Raw genomic sequence first — 22,215 nt, forward strand, 5'->3', positions numbered from 1 at the left:
ACGCCACAAAAGGGTATTTTAGGCAAAAATAAGGACAATCAAAAAACAAAAGAAATCCATGATGGTACCATGAACCGAATTCAAAAAGAAAGGTTCAAGAGAAGCTATCCAAGTTGTCAAAATCACAACGTCAATAAACAAAGATTTTCTTAACTTCATAAGTGTTTAATCAAACAAGCCTAAACACATAAGCCTACCTCGGCTAACCATTCTTACAAAAACCATTTTTGAAAAATAAATCCCCTCTAAAACACAAACTTCAGAATAAAAATATCTTTCCCTTCTTTTCTCTCTTGTCCCAAAAGATTTTAGAATAATCTAGTGGAAGTATGGAGAAATAAATCATCACTGATAATGGATCTAATCTGAACAACAAAATGGGGGAAGAACTGAGCCAAGAATTCAAGATCCAACACCACAACTCTTCCCCATATCGGCCAAAGATGAATGGGGCAGTCGAGGCAACCAAAAAGAACATCAAGAAAATAGTGCAAAAGATGGTTGTCTCATTTAAAGACTGACACGAGATATTACCCTTTGCTCTTCATGGTTATAGGACTTCAGGAGGCAGTTCTACCCGTCGAAGTCGAAAAACCTTATATAAGGATAATCATGGAAGCAAAACTTTCCGAGGCAGAAAGGGTTCAAAGCCGATACGACCGGTTGAACCTTATCCAAGAGAAACGGCTGAACGCCATATGCCATGGTCAAGCCTATCAGAGGAAGATCAAAAAGGCTCTTGACAAGAAAGTCCACCCTCGAGTCTACCATGAGGGAGAGTTGGTAATGAAGAAATTACTACCAACTCAAAAGGACAAAATCGGAAAGTGGGCCCCAAATCACGAATGACCGTATGTGGTAAAGCGAGCTTTCTCAAAAGGAGCATTAATCCTCATAGACATGGATGGAGAAGAACTTCGATACCCAGTCAACGCTGACGTGGTAAAGAAGTACTATGCTTGAAGACGTTGCTTGCATAGGCCCGCTAGGATGAAAACCCGAAAAGGGCGTCCTAGGCAAAAGTTAGGGCAAAATAAAAAGCCCGCCAGTACAAGGGTACTAGGCAAAACAACGGCAAAATTATCCCCGCTAGGATACGTCCTAGGCAAAAGTTAGGGGCAAAAGAATAAGATGTAAAAGCAAAGCAAGCAACGATCGCTTGAATCGAAAACCGAAAGGCGGTTCAAGTGATTATCTTCTAGAAGCAAGCGTCTTGCAGCATCTACACTCCTGGCTCAGGCCGAAGCAATTAGGGGAACGTAAAGAGCAACAATTACAGATATAATTGTTAAGCCCAATGTATATAGCCTACCCTGGCCAGCCATTCTTCAGAAATTTCCTTCTGTATATCTTTCTGTAAAAACATTGTTGAATATCAAATAAAATATCCATTTTGTTTCTTTTCTCTCTTGACCATGTGATTATGCCTCTAAATTGATGTTTCAAAAATTGTACGAAACTCTCTTAATAATCGGTCAAATAAAGAAAATTGGAGGGGTTCCTATAAAATCCATAATCTCCTGCATATAAGGCTCACAAAAATATTCCCTCTCGTCGATGACAGAAATTCCTCCAAGAAGAGGAGGATAGGGAGAGCCATTCATTTTTCTAAAAAGCATTAATAAAATAATCAAACTTGCATTTGTGCATCACACACACATTAGTTGCACATTCAAAGACCTTATCATGAGGCAATTGCATAAAATAGAAAAAATAGAAAATTGCTTGTGTATGGCAGCGGTCAACAGAAAAAGCCGCAAATCAACAAAAAGGCAAAAAATACAGAAAAAGCCAAAAACGACAAAAAGGGCAAAAGATTTAGAAAAATCAATCGCCTCGTACAGAATAACTGAGCCTGGAGAGGCTCGCCGAAATAATACTCTTTCAGAATAACTAAGCCTGGAGAGGCTTGCCGAAATAATACTCTTTCAGAATAACTAAGCCTGGAGAGGCTTGCCGAAATAATACTCTTACAGAATAATTGAGCCTGGAGAGGCTTGCCGAAATAATACTCTCTCAAAATAACTGAGCCTGGAGAGGCTTGCCGAAATAATACTCTCCAAAAGACGTCTCAGCTCGCATTCTCGGGCTGAACAAAAAATATCAATTCATCATACAAAATAACTGAGCCTGGAGAGGCTTGCCGAAATAATACTCGTACAGAATAACTGAGCCTGGAGAGGCTCGCCGAAATAATACTCGACAAATTGTACAGAATAATTGAGCCTGGAGAGGCTCGCAGAAATAATACTCCCCAGAGATATCTCAGCTTCCACTCACGGGTCAAATTCCCCAGTGAAAGCTATCAAAGCGAGATCAGCAAAATTCCCCAACGGAAGCATGATCCAAACAAAATATCCAAGTCAAAGGACTTAGACTTCCTCAGTGGAAGATAGCTTTCCAACTCAAATGAAGAGTGAAGCTAAGCCTGAAGAGGCTTTCTAAATAATACTCTGGGATACATGAGAACTTCAAATCCCCAGTCGCCTACACAAGAGGCACTCCTTCAAAAAGGAAAACCCAAAAAAGAAATTAATAACAATTCCCCAAGCGGAATTTGGCTTTTCAGCCAATCATCAAACATCAAGATAATTCGCCTACTCAGAGGCACTTCCTTCAAAAAGCAAAAATCATAAAAAGATCAATAAATCATTCCCCAAGTGGAATTCGGCTTTCAGCCTATCATTGAACATCAAGATGATCTGCCTAACAGAAGAGGCCAATCAAAATCAACGACAAAATCCCCCAGTGGATAACAGCCTACACAGAGGCGACAAAAATCAGAAAACCCAAAAGAGATACCCGAATAAAGATAACCGGGATACTCCACCAACGTCAAAGGACGTCAGCCAAACATAAGGCATCGCTCAATTCAAGAAGAGCATCTGTGTCTACACCCCAAGGAAACAGAAATTCCTCAATGGGTACCAACAATGCAATGCAAGTTGGGGCACAGGAACCTATGAATGACTGCACATCCCCTAGAAGGATCCCTGCGTTATCCAGCCCTCAGCGGCACAAAATCAGAAAAACCGTCGAAGCAGCATCGTGGACTGTGGAGACAAAAATCATCTCAAATCCCTGGAGAGGGCAAACTCACATTGCCAATGTCGTCAAGAACACGGAGGCAGACCCTGGAGAGGGCAAACTCACCCTGGAGAGGGCAAGACTCACGCACAAGTCTGGAGAGGCGACGACTAATACTCACCCCGGAGAGGGCAAACTCACCCTGGAGAGGGCAAACTCACCCTGGAGAGGGCAAACTCACCCTGGAGAGGGCAAGACTCACGCACAAGTCTGGAGAGGCGACGACTAATACTCACCCCGGAGAGGGCAAACTCACCCTGGAGAGGGCAAACTCACCCTGGAGAAGGCAAGACTCACGCACAAGTCTGGAGAGGCGACGACTAATACTCACCCCGGAGAGGGCAAACTCACCCTGGAGAGGGCAAACTCACCCTGGAGAGGGCAAGACTCACGCACAAGTCTGGAGAGGCGACGATTAATACTCACCCCGGAGAGGGCAAACTCACCCTGGAGAGGGCAAACTCACCCTGGAGAGGGCAAGACTCACGCACGAGCCTGGAGAGGCGATGACTAATACTCACCCTGGAGAGGGCAAGACTCACGCTACCAAAGGGACTAGAAGCGCGGAGGTATGCACCAACCTGGAGAGGTTACTCAACAATTTTCCCACCTGAAGACACTACAAGTCGGAAGGATGGCACATTACCCGGACAATTGGGTCAACTCCTTTACTTGTCAATCGGTACACCAAAAGACCGTTTGACTAAGTAAAGGGGGGGCAGCTGTAGACCCCTAAAATTGCCCGGGTCGGAAATAAAGCTTGAAGACTCTCGAAGACTGAAGGAAGATCAGCCAGAAGGACTCCTGGAAGGCCCTAGGAGGGTTCTCTGTAGGTCTAGAGGTCTTAGAATAGCTCAAAATAAGAAAGTGGAGGGAATGAAGCCCAATACGGCCGTACTGAACTTAATATGGCCGTATTGAAGCTTCAATACGGCCGCAGTGAACTCAATACGGCCGTATTGAAGTTTCTGAAACTTCAATACGGCCATACTGAAATCAATACGGCCGTATTGAAGCTTCAATACAGCCGCAGTGAACTCAATACGACCGTATTGAAATTTCTGAATTTCAATACGGCCGTATTGAACTCAATACGGCCGTATTGAAGTTCAAAAATTTCAATACGGCCGTATTGGCTCCAGGGCCCGTACTGGGCCTGTTCCCTATAAATATGACGTCAATTGGACGTCATTTCACACTTTTGAAGATAGTTTCAACCCTCTCCTTGAGTATTCTGGGGTTTTTGAGCAGTGTTCTGCCCTAGAAATCACTCGGAGAGTTGATCCGACGAAGTTCTTGAGCCCCGAGCCATTTTGCTTGAGGATCGAACCTAGTCGAAGGGAAATCCTCCGGATTTCCATAGTTAAAATTTTATAGGAGGGAGCGAGCGGGCTTGTAGAGCGAGGGAACGCCAAAAAGCTTCCCAGTTTTACGAAATATATAAAAGCACGCTTCAAAGGTTTCTTCTTAAATCCTTCCTTTTACTGCTTTCTGTGTGCATATTTAAACTGTCATCATGTAGATAGTTAATTTATAATTGCTTAGAATAAATAGGGGTAATTTAGTAATTTTACGCTATTATTTTAGAAATAATCTGTCATAGCCGAAAGGGGCGCTGTGGGGTGCTAACACCTTCCCCACGCGTAACCGACTCCCTTACCCGACTCTGGTTGTAATGGCCGAAGTCGATTTTTGAATCGATTGCCTTATCCCTTTTTCCAATGTTTTGAGTAAAACATTGGTGGCGACTCCAAAGAACCCTCCTTTTGCGAAAACCACTAATCCATGGAGGGTCCCGCTTGGGATTAATATGGATTGGTGAACCATTTTAATAAAATTGCTCGTTTGACGAGGTCTCAGTTTGAGAATAAGTCATTCTAGCAATCCATATTTTAAACAAATAAAAGAGTCCAACCATCATTCGCGAATGCCGAAAGCCTGTTTCGGGCCGGTGGCGACAACGCTTTCTTCAAAGGTCGAGTCCGAACCTTAATGGAACCCGCTCACAGTTTACGAAGTCAAGTGCAAACCTCGACGCTCTTGTCAAAAGTCAAGGTCGAACCCTAGTAACTCATTCGGAGGTCGAGTCCCAACCATATACCCGAAATCGAGTTCGATCTATGACAAAACATGCATGACCCTAAACTTAAGGGCGGACATAGACCACTTATCCAACCTACTACACTCCGGCTTGAGGTTGGCGCAATACCTCGACGCTAATAAATCAAGGTCATCAAGCCTCTACAGAGACACTCACCCAAACAGAAGTTCGAAGTCACGCCCGAACCTCGTTTAGCATACAAGGTCGAGTATGAGCCTCGATGCTCCCCCTTAAAGGTCGAGTCCGAACCTAGCCAAGTCGCCTAATTCAAAATCTGAGGTCGAATACGAATCTCAACACACACACGAATTCTCCCTTAAAGGTCGATACCAAACCACTAACTTGAGGACAACTTTGAATCCTGGCAAAGCACACCCCACTCTCGATACCAGGGTCGAATTCGAACCCCGGCACGACCAACTTAGGATTGAATTCTGACCTTGACTCCAGCCTACGGTCATTTATAAACTCTCACAACAATTACAAAGTCACAATTTGAGATCGAATACGAATCTTAACACATTCATCTACGGCCGAGTCCGAACTTCCGCGAAAAACCCTACTGAGCAAGCAACTAAAGCCGACCTCGAATCTCGACGTCACTAAGATAACAGGTATCACCCGATACAAAAGCATATAACAGACGCCAAACATGCGCTTCAAACAGTGCGAACAACCAAAATTAAACCCAAAACGAACAAAATGGAGCAACATGCATACATGTATACAAGAAAAGTTCACAAGATTCAATACATCAATTCACGTCAAAGAGAAAGGAAACCAAAATTACAAAGAAAACCTAAGCGGAGGCATTTTCACTGGAACTGTCGTTAACATCGTCCTCCGAAACAATCCTCCCGCGACGGACCACCTTCTCCACATGCATCGAGGAGAAGTCGAACCCGGGAGCAAGAAGTCGTGCCTGACGGGCAGCCTTCTGAAAGCCCCTCTTATGCTCTGCCACAACGGAGCGCTCCATCTCGACGAGCCATCCTTCCACGGCCGTTTTCCCCGCTGCCAGCTCCACGAGCTCTACTCTCAGCGCAGCAATCTCATCCTCTCGACCACCCAGAATGGCCTCACTGCGGAGACGCTCCTCAGCCGCCGCTGCCAACTCCCCCTTTAGAGAAGCCACAGCATCCTCTAAGACCCGCACCTGGTCACGGGAGGACGTCACCTCGTCCTCCAAAGAACGGGCCCGCGCCCGAGAAAAAACGGCGAGCCCCTGCAGCTCCCCCACTCGAGAAGCATAAGCCTCATTGGACCGCAATGCAATCTCAAGAGATTTCTGCACCCGCGCAAGGTCGCTACGCGCGGTCCGGAGCTCAGCCTCCCGCCGCTTCGCCTCATCAAGAGCCGCAGTGAGAGCCTTATTATCCTCCCTCAGGATCTTGTTCGCCTCCTTCCATGGCTGAAGCCGGCCCTTCACCTTAGCCAGCTCCTGCTCTTGCTTGGCCAGCTCCTGCTCCCGCTTAGCCATCTCCTGTTGTTGCTTGGCCAAGTCTTCTCGCTGCTGGCCCCACTTGGGTTTCCAGTGACTCATTATGCTTATCACCCTCTGCAGCATGACCTGGGCAGCATCAAAATTGTCCTCGGGACCGATCCTGCCAATCAATCCCTAGTCCTCGGAGCTCAACGAACCCTGAGGAAAGAGCCTCTCCGCGGTCACCCCCGCGCTCCATAATGAATCCATATCGGCGGACGCGCTCACGTGATCCAGCCGCACCGTATCTATCCCCTTCCCAAAGCGATGGGACAGATATTGGGTACGGGAAGGCCCCTGCGATGAGCCCGCCTGCAAACACCAGTCCCGCATCACAAATAGATAAGGATACATGCGAGAAAGCCACAAAAACAAAACAAAACAAAACAAAAAACCAGACTCACCCCAGCAGCCTGGGCGGCCAGCCCGGAAGCCTGCACCTCAGGATCAGCAGCATTTCCCGCCTGCACCTCAAGCTCGGCGGCTTTTCCCGCCTGCACCTCAGGCTCAGCGGTTTTCCCCGCCTGCAGCTCAGGCCCAGAGGCATTTCCTGCCTACAAAAAATCACCCAGATCAAACAGCCAGGCAACATAGCAAAAAGCCAGAGTGAAAAGTCCGAGAAGACAATACTTACCACCTTGGCAACTCGGACGGTCTGCTCGGAAACGCAGACCTCCACCTCAGCAACGCCAACCCCGCCCTGCAAAGGGATCCATAACGCCTCAAAAAACAAAGACGGGGAATTAACACGGAAAACGCGTGCATATGATAAGCTACTCACCTCGGCGTCCGGTGCAGTAAGCCCGACACCCTTTACCACCTCCGTCGTAGCCACTGGCGAGGCCTCCTTGGCCGGAGGGCTATCGGTGAGATCCACAGCGTCCACAGCCCGGGAGGTCGCCTCCTCGACATCGTGAGAAGCGGAGGTCCCCCCGACCTCCTCCTTCCCCCTCTTCCTCTTCTGGTGGGTCTTTAGGGAGACAGCATCCTCCTCCGGAGGCTCGGGAACCTCGAGCTCGGAAACATTGTAGCGGTGTTTAAGCTGACGCCACAAGTTTCTACCCATAATGCCTGCAGAAAAGAAACATAAACACATCAATAACCGGCAACTACACAAGTCCTAAAAACCTACCAGAGCACATAATACTCACTCTCTAGGCCCCTCTCCCTGAAAGGCGAATTCGCAAGCGACAAGACGAGCTTGCAATCCAACGGACGAGGGAGCGCGGCAAGATTCTTGATGGCGGCCGTCTCCGCGGCCGTCACCTTCAGATCCCCCAAACCGTGAAACCAGGACGGCTTGGGACACCAATAGAATGGAAACCTCGGCAAACCGCCGAAGTAGAACACCTCGTCTTCCAAAGGGTCAACACCCACAAGGGCGACCCGAAAAAACTCCTGTTTGAAATTTTTGTACGATTGGGAGTAGGGAGTAAACAAGCCCCCATCCCTACTCCCGCTCAGGGACAAAATGCCATAAGGCGGAACGCCCATCTTCAACTGATAAAAATGAAGAAAGACGCGAAGAGACACCTCTATACGTAGAACTGTACACAAGACCTGAAAAGCCCTCAAAAAACCCCAACTATTGGGATGCAACTGGCAAGGAGCCGCGTTGATGAAATTCAAAAAATCGCACTCAAACTGGGTAAAAGGAAGACAGACACCCAAATCCCTAAAAAAGCATTTATATACATAGAAATGAGGGGGATCAGTAGACCTCCCCATATACACGCCCTCATCAGCCTGACAGGGCTCAAGCCGAATCATGTGGGAAATGGAGGAATCGCAAACCCTATGCGCTCTCCGAAACGCATTCACTTCGAGGAAAGAGCGAAAAATGCTCTGAGCCTCGGCCACCTCGTGTTTGACCCAGTCGTAACCAGGAACGCCCGGCTCTGGGCCCCTAGGTGGCGGCGAATCTTTCTTCTCAACAGTGACCCTTCCGGCGGCCACCACCTTGCCACGCGCCTTGCCCCTGGCAGACGCAGAGGATCCGGCACCACTTCCACCGGCCATGAAAAAAGAGAAGAAGCAAATAAAAAGGAAGTACCTGGTACTCCTCCTCAGAAAACAACCCTACCAAAGAAGGGACTACCGGAAACGACGACGGCGACGGAAGCGCAAAAGAGAAAGGAGGTAAAGGGAACCAAGAAAAGCTCTCGTACTCGAGAAGTCAGAAGAAAGACAGGAAAGAGGCGCGAGAAGAGAGAAAGGCTAAAACTCTCCCCGAAATTCAAAACTGACGCGACACGTGTCAGTTGAAAGGCACACCCGACGACACACTTATTACCAAACCATCATTAAAAAACCGTCACTGCCCCCAATACGTCAATCAAACGTCTCCAGAGCATGAATAGTCGCGACACGTGGCGAGCCTCCAGCTAGCGTACGCGCAAAGCCACCTCTCCTCTCACGAGCCCGACCTTAACTCCTCGACCTACGGCCTTCGGAGCTCGGGGGGCTAGTGTATTGACCGCATTTCGCACCCGGGCTCTCAGCCCGGGTTGACATTATAAGGGTCATCCCGGGCACGCGTTGAACAACGTCAGCCTGGAATCCGGACAGATCACGCCCGAGCCCGGAGATCTCGTCCCAGGCTAAAACCGTTCTCCAATTATACCATATTATGTCACAACGTGATCATATCATATTATATGATATCGTATCATATCATATCTTATCTCAGGCCCAAGACAACCCTAACTCACACAAAGGTATGTGCATTATATATACGAGACTCATACTCATACAAACCCTAACTTTAGCATCGGAGTCTCTTTTGTAGGTACCTCCCCCATCTCGGAGCACCAATACACCTAGCGAAGGAGGCTCACCAATCTTACCCGGCGGATCAGCTCTACAGTAGATTTCCGGTAAGAACAGAAATAATTATGATATATATTTATACTTTTAAAAATTATATATAAAATTTTTAATATTATAAATATATGAGTAAGTATTGTTCTCACTATCTAAAATTTTTGGATTCGTCAATAAATTCAAATAAAGGAATAATTGTTAATTAGAATGTTGCATTATTTAGAATCTTTATTTTTATATTTTTAGTTTCATGATCCTGAAGTTAAAGCATATTAGGACGAAAACAAAATGATGAAAATTAAAACAATTTTAGCATAATTAAAAAGAAAAATTATGTAAAATATGAGTTAGTAAAATTTATAACAAAATAATAAAATAAAAAATTAGACAGGAAATGAGAGTGAGGGAGGGGAAGATGGAGCGAGTCTTCCGTTTATGCACTCTCTCTCTCCTTCCTTCTCGTTGCAATATATGTTGATGTAACACTATCGATCTCACTCTTCAATTTCACATCTCCTTCTCCTTCTCCTTCTCAGGCATATACACGGTACGTATCTCTCTCCTCTCCCAATACACAATGTCTCATTCTTCTCTTTTCCCATTATCATTTCAATTTAGATCTATCATTCGCCGCCATTGCTCTCATAACCGACTACCTTATCCTTCATCTCCTTATTTCCTTCGTAACCCTCTCTGCATTAAATAACTGCAAATTTCATATCGCCAAATTGCACATGCTCTACGTCATTTTTGATCCTTTGCTCGATTGCCTTATTTGCTTGCCTTGTTTCTGAATTGCGGTTGTTCTTTACACATGCCATTTCTGTTTAACATGTTGATAACAATATATAGGATTTGATCTCTATTAGTATTCACCAACATGTCGAATTGGAAAAACAATAAACAATATCTCATGCCTTTTTTCTAATGCTGCTAGATTAGGTTCAAATATACATCAATGAGAAGTTCCATCAACAATCAACAATTTCGTACAAAGTGTTGATGAAAAGTTTTTGTATTAAGAATAAATGATACATGTATTTAAATTATAATGATTTTTCGTCGTGTCCTCCAATCATAAATAACTATACCAAAAAACAACATATGTTCCTTTTTTATGATAAAGATTGAATCTACAAATTGTCAAATCACAAATTGCCAACATGTATGATGAATTGATTTTTATTTGAATAATCATGTCAAAACCATCTATATAATTAGTTCTTGACTATTAAGTTCTAATTATAATTATTTTTACGTATAAATGTGGGTTATTTAAAGACTTTCTTAACATCATGTAACGATGAATATTTAAAAGCAACAACTAGAGATCTTGATCATTATTTTAATTATGCATGTTTGGGAAATATTATTTATGGAAAAACAATCAAAAAAGCTAAAAGAAGTTGTTGTTTTCTTAGATTAGTTAATCCAAGCGAACATTAGACTATTAAAAAGTGTGTATATATTTGAAGTGTGAACTCTTTTCTTTCCTTGGTGGACATGGTAGAGCCGTCTACCTTGCAAGTTTTCATGATATGTATGCGATAGAATCTGCCTTTACAATTTTAAGTTAATTGCTTCTATTTAAGTTGACTAACTTGTACATAAGTTCCACACTATTTCTATTTTTGAACGACAGATATGGATACCTTCCTCTTCACCTCAGAATCTGTAAACGAAGGCCACCCTGACAAGATCTGTGATCAGGTTTCTGATGCCATTCTCGATGCTTGCTTGGAGCAAGACCCACAGAGCAAGGTTGCTTGCGAGACCTGTACAAAAACCAACATGGTTATGGTCTTTGGTGAGATCACAACCAAGGCCAAGGTGAACTATGAGAAAATAGTTCGTGACACTTGCCGAGGCATTGGGTTCGTGTCAGCCGAAGTTGGTCTTGATGCTGACAAATGCAATGTTCTGGTCAACATTGAGCAGCAGAGCCCTGATATTGCCCAGGGAGTTCACGGTCATATGACCAAAAAGCCTGAGGAAATTGGAGCCGGTGACCAAGGCCACATGTTTGGCTATGCCACAGACGAAACACCTGAACTCATGCCACTCACTCATGTACTTGCTACCAAAATTGGTGCCAAGCTCACTGAAGTAAGAAAGAACAAGACATGCCCGTGGCTGAGGCCTGATGGTAAAACCCAAGTGACTGTTGAGTACAGGAATGACAATGGGGCAATGGTCCCTGTCCGCGTGCATACAGTCCTCATCTCAACCCAACATGATGAAACTGTCACCAATGAGCAAATTGGCAAAGATTTGAAAGAGCATGTGATAAAGCCTGTGGTCCCAGCTGAATACCTTGATGACAAGACCATCTTCCACCTCAACCCTTCAGGTCGGTTTGTGATTGGAGGACCCCATGGAGATGCAGGACTCACTGGAAGGAAGATCATCATTGATACCTATGGTGGGTGGGGTGCTCATGGTGGAGGTGCCTTCTCGGGCAAGGATCCAACCAAGGTCGATAGAAGTGGAGCATACATTGTTAGGCAAGCGGCAAAGAGTGTGGTGGCTTCAGGGCTTGCACGTCGTTGTCTCGTGCAGGTTTCTTATGCAATTGGAGTGCCTGAACCCTTGTCTGTGTTTGTGGATTCATACAAAACGGGGAAGATTCCGGATAAGGATATTCTGGCTTTGATTAAGGAGAATTTTGACTTCAGGCCTGGAATGATTGCTATCAACCTTGACCTCATGAGAGGTGGCAACTTCAGGTACCAGAAGACTGCTGCTTATGGGCATTTTGGACGAGATGATCCTGATTTTACATGGGAGACCGTGAAGATGATCAAGCCCAGTGCTTGATTGATCGGCCTTGGTGTTCTTAAGGTGGTTATCATCATAATCATCTTTCCGATTTTGGGTTACGAAAAATAATAATAAAGGAGCTTCGGTGAGTAAATACTTCATTTAAGATGTGTTTTTTCAGCTTGGAGGAGAATGACAGCAGAAATGCGTTGTCCTAAGTGGAGGCGTTCGCACAATAGGAGCGTGCAGCATTATACATATTTCGATTTTTTGTTTTCTCTAAATTTCTTTGTTGTTTCCCTTATTTTTTTCTCCCCTTTCTGATGTTACCCTGCAGCCAATCTTGTGTGGTTGGGGTAAAGTTAGAATGTCATTTATTTGATTCTTTATTGTCACTTTTGTTTTATTATTGTTCGCCATCGCAAAGATTTAAGCAATTTTTTCTAATTTATACTGGGTGCAATGGCTAGGTTTTTAGTCTTGCATTCATAGCAACTGTTGGGTGGTTGAAAATTTCAGATACAGAGAGAAGTTGCAAGCATGATATTTGACTCAAGTGAAAAAAGCCAAGATTACCCATGAGCCAACATAGGTGGTGTTATCTGCTTCACCAATGGTAGTGTTTATAAGTTTATTGTCCTTACTAATGTCGATATAATATAGTTAAAATTTTTAATTTCAGAAGATCATTCAGCTACAGCCTCTATTTCCTAGTACTAGTCCTCTCACTCGTCTCTACCTGATGGCGGTTTTTCAAAATGACCTTCCATGCTGTATAATAAGATTATTCTTAAAAAGAGAGTACAGTCACACCCTCGCCATAAAGAAGTTATTTGGAATGTGAAGTCATTGATTAAGGAAAAAATAACAGTTCCTACGGTGTTTGTCCAAACCTATTTTTTTCCCCCAAAAATCTCGATTTTATAATTCTTTTTAACATTTTAATTTTATGAAATTAAAGTATCTTTAGAGTTTAGATGATCAATTGACCCTAAAAATAATATCCCTAATCATAAAAAAATGGTATTTATTTCCAGTAGCATAAAGTTGTTCAATCAATCTACATAGTGATTGTTTATTTGGTTAAAGAGATTAACAAGGACATTTAATTGATTTTCAAATGAAGAAGTCACACAAACCGATCTATTTTTCTTAACAATGCTACAACACAAAAAAAATAATAAAAATCTTATATCGATAATGAATCCTACACGAACATAAGCAAGCATAAATGAATGATATATCTTTAATTGATACAATAAAAAAAATCCACCGAAGTTGCTCTCATTACTCAACAACAATGTATGAGTTTCTCTTGCGCAAGCAATCATGTCCTCCAAATTATACTAAAGCATAGAAATCAAAATTATACAATAATTAACGAGTTTCCATTAAGAAACATGGGATCCATATTTTAGCAGCTCTTTGTTTTCTCAATAGTTATAAAAAACATGTATAAAATATAGCAACAAAGTTTATTCTAATTAATCTTTTTTTTTAATGTTTACTTCAATTCTAAACTATTTTAAAAAGAGGAAATTTAAGAGAAAGACTAGCAAAAAGATCTTTTGATTAATCCCTATATACTATACTTCGATTAAATGGAGTCTATCCTAATATATTTTGAAGGATTTGAATAAATCACTGAGATAACACTTTTACAAAATATTTGTTCATTGAGATTGTAAGGTTCATCCTTTTCAAAACATGTTTTAAAAGTCTCAATCTTGTTAGAAGAAAATCTTGCATGACATAAATTAATGAATTTGGTAGAATAAATCATAACAAAATTAACAATCACATGTAATTATACATTATTCATCTAATAAAAGAAAATAAGAACACAATCCACCATATTGTTGTGGTGTTTGAAATAATGTTTAACAACATCATAATAATCAACATATATTATCCTAACGTGTGGATTCTTTTGTCTTAATGTCTCTGGAACCTTTTTCAATTGCTCATTATAATACTCAATGAAAGTATCGTAAATTGTCAATCACCCAAATTAATTATAGTCATCTTTCTTATTATTATTCACCATTGCCAAATCTCTCACTAAAAACCATGAGTTCTTAGTGAAATCATTTCTTGAAGTTCTGAAATTTTTTTATGTGGAATAATTTCATTAATGTCATTCCCACCAATCTCTCACTAAAAACTATGGAAGAACATATGCATAAAGTTTTGATGATGCCAAAACGTTGTAGAAAATAAAAGGTCAAGTTAAAGCAAGTTGATCGAGAAGCAAAATCTCAAGAAATAACTAAATAAGTCTTGACTACTTAGCTTGATATGTAAAATGAACTTTTAAAAATTGCAAATTTCACTTGGCCATTAAAATAAGGATTTCAAGAAAATCCAAATTTAGTCTTTTTGAATATAAGAATAAGTTTTTGAAAAAGAAGGTAAAAAGAGTATTCAAAAATATTTTACAATAATATTTGTGACTGAAAATTAGAAGTTTCCTATAATCAAAAGTTTGTGTAACAAATATAGTAATATTTGTCTGGTAATCGATTACCAGCTTATGTAATCGATTACCAGAGCAAGGAAACTTCAAATTTCAAATTTCAAATACAAAAATGTGTTCTGGTAATCGATTACTAGACCTTGTAATCGACTACCAGAAGAGGGAACTTCAAAAATTTGAATTTAAAAGATACAACGTTTCAAATTTTTTGAACTTAAAAACCGTTGTAATCGATTACTAAGCCTTGTAATCGATTACCAGAGTATCTTTTCTGAAAAATTATAAAGAGTTACAACTCTTCATGAAAAGACACAACCTAAGAAATAATTGTTTATAAATACCTATAACTTTTTAGTAAAAGGTTATGAACTCAATTTTTGAAAAAGTCATATACAAAAATTCTTGGCCAAAATTCATTTGCAATTATTCAAAAGAGTTCATTAAGATCTTAATGGTGTAATATCTACTCTTAAAAGAGAGTTATTCTGTAAAACCCAATTGATCATTTGATCTGTGAAGGAGAAAGAATTTTCTCCTTGTTGGTTTTTGAATCTCAACACATGGAAAGGGTGTTCCAAGGTGTTGGAGGATTCAAGTCTTGTAAGAATTACAAGAATAATGGAAATCTCAAGTTGGAGACTTGAGGACTGGACGTAGGCAGGATTGGCCGAACCAGTATAAAACGAGTTTGCAATTTCTTTTTCCCTACACTCTTAATTACTTGTTACTTAATTGTGTTTGAGTAGTTTTGCATCATTAAACTTTACATATGTTGGATCGAGCGCTTACCACTAGGCCAAAAGCTATAGCTGATAGTCAGGGCGCAACTCTTTTTACTTAAGAGCGTAGGAGCCCAAGCACCATGATTCGATAGTGACTTGGCCCACCTAGCCTCCGCCATGGGACAATTGATGCAACCCGCAACAATCTCCCCCTCAGCAATTGCCCCGCTGGGTATCGAACTCATGACCTTGGCTCTGATACCAATTGTTGGATCGAGCGCTTACCACTAGGCCAAAAGCTATAGCTGATAGCCAGGGCACAACTCTTTTTACTTAAGAGCGTAGGAGCCCAAGCGCCATGATTCGACAGTGACTGATACCAAATGTGGAAGAAAATATTCACAAAGTTTTGATGATGCCAAAGCATTGAAGAAAATAAAGGTCAAGTTAAAGCAAGCTGATCAAGAAGCAAGATCTCAAGTAATAACTAGATAAGTCTTGACTGCTTAGCTTAGTATGTAAAATGAACTTTTAGAATTTGCAAATTTGACTTGGCCATTAAAATAAGAATTTCAAGAAAACCTAAACTTAATACTTTTGAATATAAGAATAAGTTGTTTGAAAAGAAAGCAAAAAGAGTATTCAAAAGATTAAATAAAAATATTTTTAAGTGGAAAATAGAAGCTCTTTATATCTTAGATTTTCATAAGCCAAAACAAGTGACATGTTTCTGGTAATCGATTACCACTTGCTGTAATCGATTACCAGAGAAAGAAAACCTTTCAAAATGTTAAAATGCTCTCTGGTAATCGATTACCACTGACTGTAATCGATTACCAGAAGAGAAATTTCAAAATTCAAATTTGAACTATACAACGTTTCAAACATTTTTGAACTTAAACCGTTGTAATCGATTACCAAGACTTGTAATCGATTACCAGAGCCTATTTTCTGAAAAATTATAGAGAGTTACAACTCTTCATGAAAAGACATAACTCAAGATACAATTGTCTATAAATACCTATAATTTTTCAGAGAAAAGTGACGAACTCAATTGTGAAAAATTATCTTTACAAATCACTTGGCCAAAATCATTTGCAAAATCTCTAAAGAGTTCATCAAAGATCATGAAAGTGTAATATCCACTCTTCAAGAGAGTCATTCTGTATTACTTAATAGATCATTGGATCTGTAAAGGAGAAAGGGTTTTTCTCCTTGTTGGTGTTTGAATCTCAACACAAGGAAAGGGAGTTCCGAGGTGTTGGAGGATTCATTTTCTTGTAAGGTTTACAAGAGTAGTGGAATTCTCAAGTGGGAGACTTGAGGACTGGATGTAGGCAGGACTGGCCGAACCAGTATAAAATCAAGTTTGCAATTCTTCTTCCCTACACTTTTATTTATTTGTTATTTAATTGTGTTTGAGTTGTTCTTCATTATCATTCTTTACATGCAAATTTGTCTAAGGAAATAAAGTGATAAGAAAGTAATTGGAAAAGTTTTTATAAGAGGAAAATTTAGAAAACTTAATTCACCCCCCCTCTTAAGTTATACGAGGCTAAGGGACTAACAACATACAATTTGTCTAAGAAATTGAATATATGAGAAAGCATTTCTAAAAACTCATAAAAGTCGGAAAATTTGGTTAACTTAATTCATCCTCCCTCTTAAGTTATACGAGGCTATTTGACTAACAAGTGGTATCAAGAGCAGGTTGCTTGTATAAGGCTTAAAAGCTTCAAGAATTGAAATGGCCTCATCAAATTTTTTATTTCCCGAAGGAAACTCTATTAATAGACCTCTTATATTCAATGGTGAAGGTTATCATTATTGAAAATCTCGGATGCAAATTTTTATAGAAGTCATAGATTTAAACATATGGGATGCTGTTGAAAATGGTCCTTTCATTTCCACTATTGTAGTAGGCAATGAAATAAAAAATTTGCCTAAAGACCAGTGGAGTGATGATGACAAAAGAAAAGTTCAATACAATTTGAAAGCCAAAAATATAATTACTTCTACATTAGGCATAGATGAATATTTTAGAATTTCAAATTGTATAAATGCAAAAGAAATGTGGGATACATTAAAAATAACACATGAAGGCACAAATGATGTTAAAAGATCTAGGAGAAACACTCTCACCCATGAATATGAATTATTTAGAATGAATCAAAAAGAAAGTATTCAAGACATGCAAAAGAGATTTACACATATAATCAATCATCTTGCATCTCTAGGAAAAATATTTCCAAATGAAGATCTTATTAACAAAATCTTGAGATGTTTGAGTAAGGAATGACAACCAAAAGTAACTGCAATTGCTTAATCAAAAGATTTGTCTACCATGTCTCTTGAATCTCTATTTGGAAAACTTCAAGAGCATGAATTGGAATTGATGAGACTAAGTCAAAATGAAGATAGTGACAAAAAGAAGAAAAGTATAGCACTTAAAGCATCTTCATCCTCTTATGAAGAAAATGAAAAAGATGACAACATTGAGGAAGATGATGATGATGATGATGATTTTAGCCTCTTTGTAAAAAGATTCAACAAATTCGTAAGGAATAAAGGAAATAGAAGAAAATTCAACTTCAACATAAAGAAGAAAGGAGAAGAATCTTCTTCAACCCCAAAATGCTACGAGTGTAATCAACCGGGACATTTGAGATTAGAATGTCCAATCTATAAAAAAAAATGGAAAAATCCAACAAGAAAATCTTCAAAGAAAAGAAAGGGGAGAAAACTTATATCACTTGGGAAGAAAATGACATGGATTCTACAAATGACTTTGAAAATGAAGTTGTAAATTTGGGACTCATGGCCAAAGATTACGAAAGCGAAGATGAGGTAACATCTTCTAACAATGATATCTCAATCTCATTTGATGAACTTCAAGATGCATTCAATGATTTGCATAAAGAATCCTTTAAACTTGCAAAATTAGTATCATCATATAAGAAAACAATTTCAAACTTGGAAAAAGAGATTTTGAAATTAAATAATGAATTAAATAATCTTAAAACTGAAATTAAGATAATAAATTCTAAAGATGAAAATCAAGAGATTAAAAATAAGTTAGAAACAAATAAAATAAATCATCCATGTTCAAAATGCAATAGATTTAAAAAGGAAATTAGTAACCTAAGAAACACTCTTGCAAAATTTACTAGTGGAAGAAATAATTTAGATATAATATTAGGAAAACAAAAATATGTATTTGATAAGGCAGGATTAGGATATAATCCTCAAAAAGAACAAAAGAAATACAAAAATTTCTTTATTCCCACACAAGCTACTAGTTTTCCATTCACAACATGTTTTTATTGTGGTAAGAAAGGTCATAATTCATCAACATGCTATATTAGAAAGAATTTTAGCAATCTCAAGAATATGGTTTGGATTCCTAAAGGTTCTTCTGTTAATACTAACATTAAGGACCCAAAGAAAACTTGGGTACCTAAATCAACCTTTCTTTGTTTTGAAGGATTCCAAAAACCAAACTTGGTACATTGATAGTAGATGTTCCAAGCACATGACAGGAGATGATTCAAAATTCATTGACCTCACTCCTAAGAGAAGTGGACATGTAACCTATGGAGACAACAACCAAGGAAAAATACTTGGCATTGGAAGAATTGGTACAAATTTATCAACCTCCATAGAAAATGTCTTACTTGTGGATGGTCTTAAACATAGTTTATTAAGTGTTAGCTAACTTTGTGATAAATGTTTTTCTGTATCATTTGACTCACAAAAATGTCTAATTGAACACAAAAAATGATAAAAATGTTATGATAGTTGGATTTAGAGTTAACAATGTATATAAAATAAAAATAGAAAATAATTCTAATCATTCTCAATGCCTCATGAGTAAAGATGATGAATCATGGCTATGGCATAAAAGAATAACTCGCATAAACATGGAACACTTAAATAAATTAATCTCAAAAGATTTAGTAATAGGATTACCAAAAATTAAATTTGAGAAAAATAAACTATGTGATGCATGCCAAAAAGGAAAACAAGTAAAAGTATCTTTTAAACCAAAGAATATAGTCACAACCTCTAGACCCTTAGAACTTTTACATATGGACTTGTTTGGACCTTCTAGAACTATGAGCTTTGGTGGAAGTTACTATGGTCTTGTCTTAGTGGATGATTTCTCTAGATATACTTGGACCTTATTTCTTGCTCATAAAAGTGATACATTTGGTGTCTTTAGAAAATTTGCTAAACTAATTTAAAACAAGAAAAATCTTAAGATTGTCTCCATTAGAAGTGATCATGGAAAAGAGTTTAAAAATAAAGATTTTGATTTATTTTGTGAAGAAAATGGAATTGAACATAACTTTTATGCTCCTAGAACTCCTCAACAAAACGGAGTAGTCAAAGAAAGAATAGATCATTAGAAGAATTAGCAAGAACAATGATAAATGATTCAAAACTCCCAAAATTCTTTTGGGCAGAAGTTGTTAACACTGCATGCTATACTATGAATAAAGCTTTGATTAGACCTATTCTTTAGAAAACTCCTTATGATTTATTCAATGGAAGAAAACCTAACATTTCACATCTTCATATTTTTGGATGCAAATTCTTTGTACTTAATAATGAAAAAGATAACTTAGGAAAATTTGATGCTAAATCTGATGAGGGGATATTTCTTGGATACTCTCTAAATAACAAATCATATAGAATATACAACAAAAGAACCATGACTATTGAGGAATCAATACATGTTGTATTTGATGAAACTAACCTTGTTTGTCCAAGAAAAGATATTATTGATGAAATTGTAGAAAGCTTTGAAGATACTCATATTAATGAGAAAACTCAAAAGGACAAGAAAGATGAAGAAAATGAGGATTCAATAATCCAAGAAGATCAAACAAACATGAATCCTCAAAGAGAGTGGAGAATCTCAAGAAATCATCCTCTTGAAAATATCATTGGAGATATATCAAAAGGGGTAAGTACTAGACACTCTCTAAAGAAGCTTGCAATAATATGACTTTTGTTTCTGAAATAGAAGTTAAAAATATTGATGAAGCATTAAATGATGAACATTGGATTAATGCTATGCAAGAAGAATTAAATCAATTTGAGAGACATCAAGTATGGGAATTGGTTAATAGACTTATTAATCATACAATTATAGGAACAAAATGGATTTATAGAAATAAACTTGATGAACATGGTATAGTCATAAGAAATAAAGATAGACTAGTTGCTAAAGGATATAATCAAGAAGAAGGCATAGATTATGAAGAAACATATGCACCTGTAGTAAGACTAAAAGTTATTAGAATGTTACTTGCCTATGCATCAATAATGGACTTCAAACTATACCAAATAGATGTTAAAAGTGCTTTTCTAAATGGTTTTATTCAAGAAGAATTTTATGTAGAACAACCCCTGGTTTTGAAAACTCAGAATTTCCAAACTATGTCTTTAAGTTGAAAAATGATCTATATGGATTAAAACAAGCTCCTAGGGCATGGTATGAAAGACTAAGTAAATTTCTTCTGGAAAAAGAATTTACAAGGGGAAAAGTTGATAATACACTTTTTATCAAAAGAAAAATGAATGACATCCTTTTAGTACAAATCTATGTTGATGATATTATTTTTGGAGCTACTAATGACTACTTGTGCAAGGAATTTTCAAATGATATGAAAAGTGAATTTGAAATGTCCATGATAGGAGAACTAAACTTTTTCCTTGGACTACAATAAGGCAAACCAAAAATGGAATTTTTATAAATCAAAGCAAATACTATAAGGATTTGCTCAAAAGATTTGGAATGGAGAATGCCAAACAAATGGCAACACCGATGAGCTCTACTTGCTACCTAGACAAAGATGAAGATGGAAAATCCACAGACATAAAGAAATATAGAGATATGATTGGATCTCTTTTATATTTATCTGCTAGTAGACCTGATATTATGTTCAGTGTGTGTTTGTGTGCAAGATATCAATCTAATCCAAAGGATTCTCATTTAAGTGCAGTAAAGAGAATTATGAGATATATGTTAGGAACTATAGATCTAGGTCTATGGTATCCTAAAAACATGCCTTTCAATCTAGTAGGGTACTCTGATTCTGATTTCGCTAGGTGTAAAACTGATAGAAAGAGTACTAGTGGAACATGTCACTTTATTGGATCTGCTTTAGTATCTTGGCATAGTAAAAAACAAAATAGTGTTGCCCTATCTACTATAGAAGCATAATATATTGATGCTGGAAGCTATTGTGCTCAAATTCTTTGGATGAAACAACAACTATCTGATTTTGGTCTATCATTAGATCATATTCTAATTAAGTGTGATAATACTAGTGCTATCAATCTCTCTAAGAATCCAGTACTACACTCTAGAACCAAACATATTGAGATTCAACACCATTTTCTTAGGGATCATGTTCAAAAAGGGGATTGTGTTCTAGAATTTGTTGAAACAAAGAATCAATTAGCCAACATCTTTACAAAGTCTTTACCAAAAGAAAACTTCTTTTCAATTAGACAGGAATTGGGAATTCTAGACTCCTCTCACATTAACTCTTGACTCTATATTAAAAAGATCCATTTTCAAGGTTAGTAATCGATTACCATAGATCGTAATCAATTACTAGGGGAACCCACTCAAAGATTGAAAATTTCTGAACTTCTGGTTTTAATTTGCTTATTTCCCTATTTTTACTTGGTTGTGTTCTAGGTTATGAAATTTTACTTCATTTTAACTCTAGCTAACTTATGTTCTGGG

The 22,215-nt window shown here is 38.8% G+C and overlaps 1 protein-coding gene across 1 annotated transcript; it reads left to right on the forward strand.

Moving 5' to 3' along the window:
* Positions 1-9,893: 9,893 nt before the first annotated feature.
* On the forward strand, positions 9,894-12,705 carry MAT3 (methionine adenosyltransferase 3). The gene is made up of 2 exons (XM_020351438.3): positions 9,894-10,041; positions 11,137-12,705. The coding sequence occupies exon 2, from the start codon at positions 11,139-11,141 to the stop codon at positions 12,309-12,311; it is 1,173 nt and encodes a 390-aa protein (XP_020207027.1). The 5' UTR covers positions 9,894-10,041; positions 11,137-11,138; the 3' UTR covers positions 12,312-12,705.
* Positions 12,706-22,215: the final 9,510 nt, after the last annotated feature.

This window comes from Cajanus cajan, chromosome 7 (assembly GCF_000230855.2).
Source record: "Cajanus cajan strain Asha chromosome 7, NIPB_CcT2T_4, whole genome shotgun sequence".
NCBI classification, from domain to species: domain Eukaryota; kingdom Viridiplantae; phylum Streptophyta; class Magnoliopsida; order Fabales; family Fabaceae; genus Cajanus; species Cajanus cajan.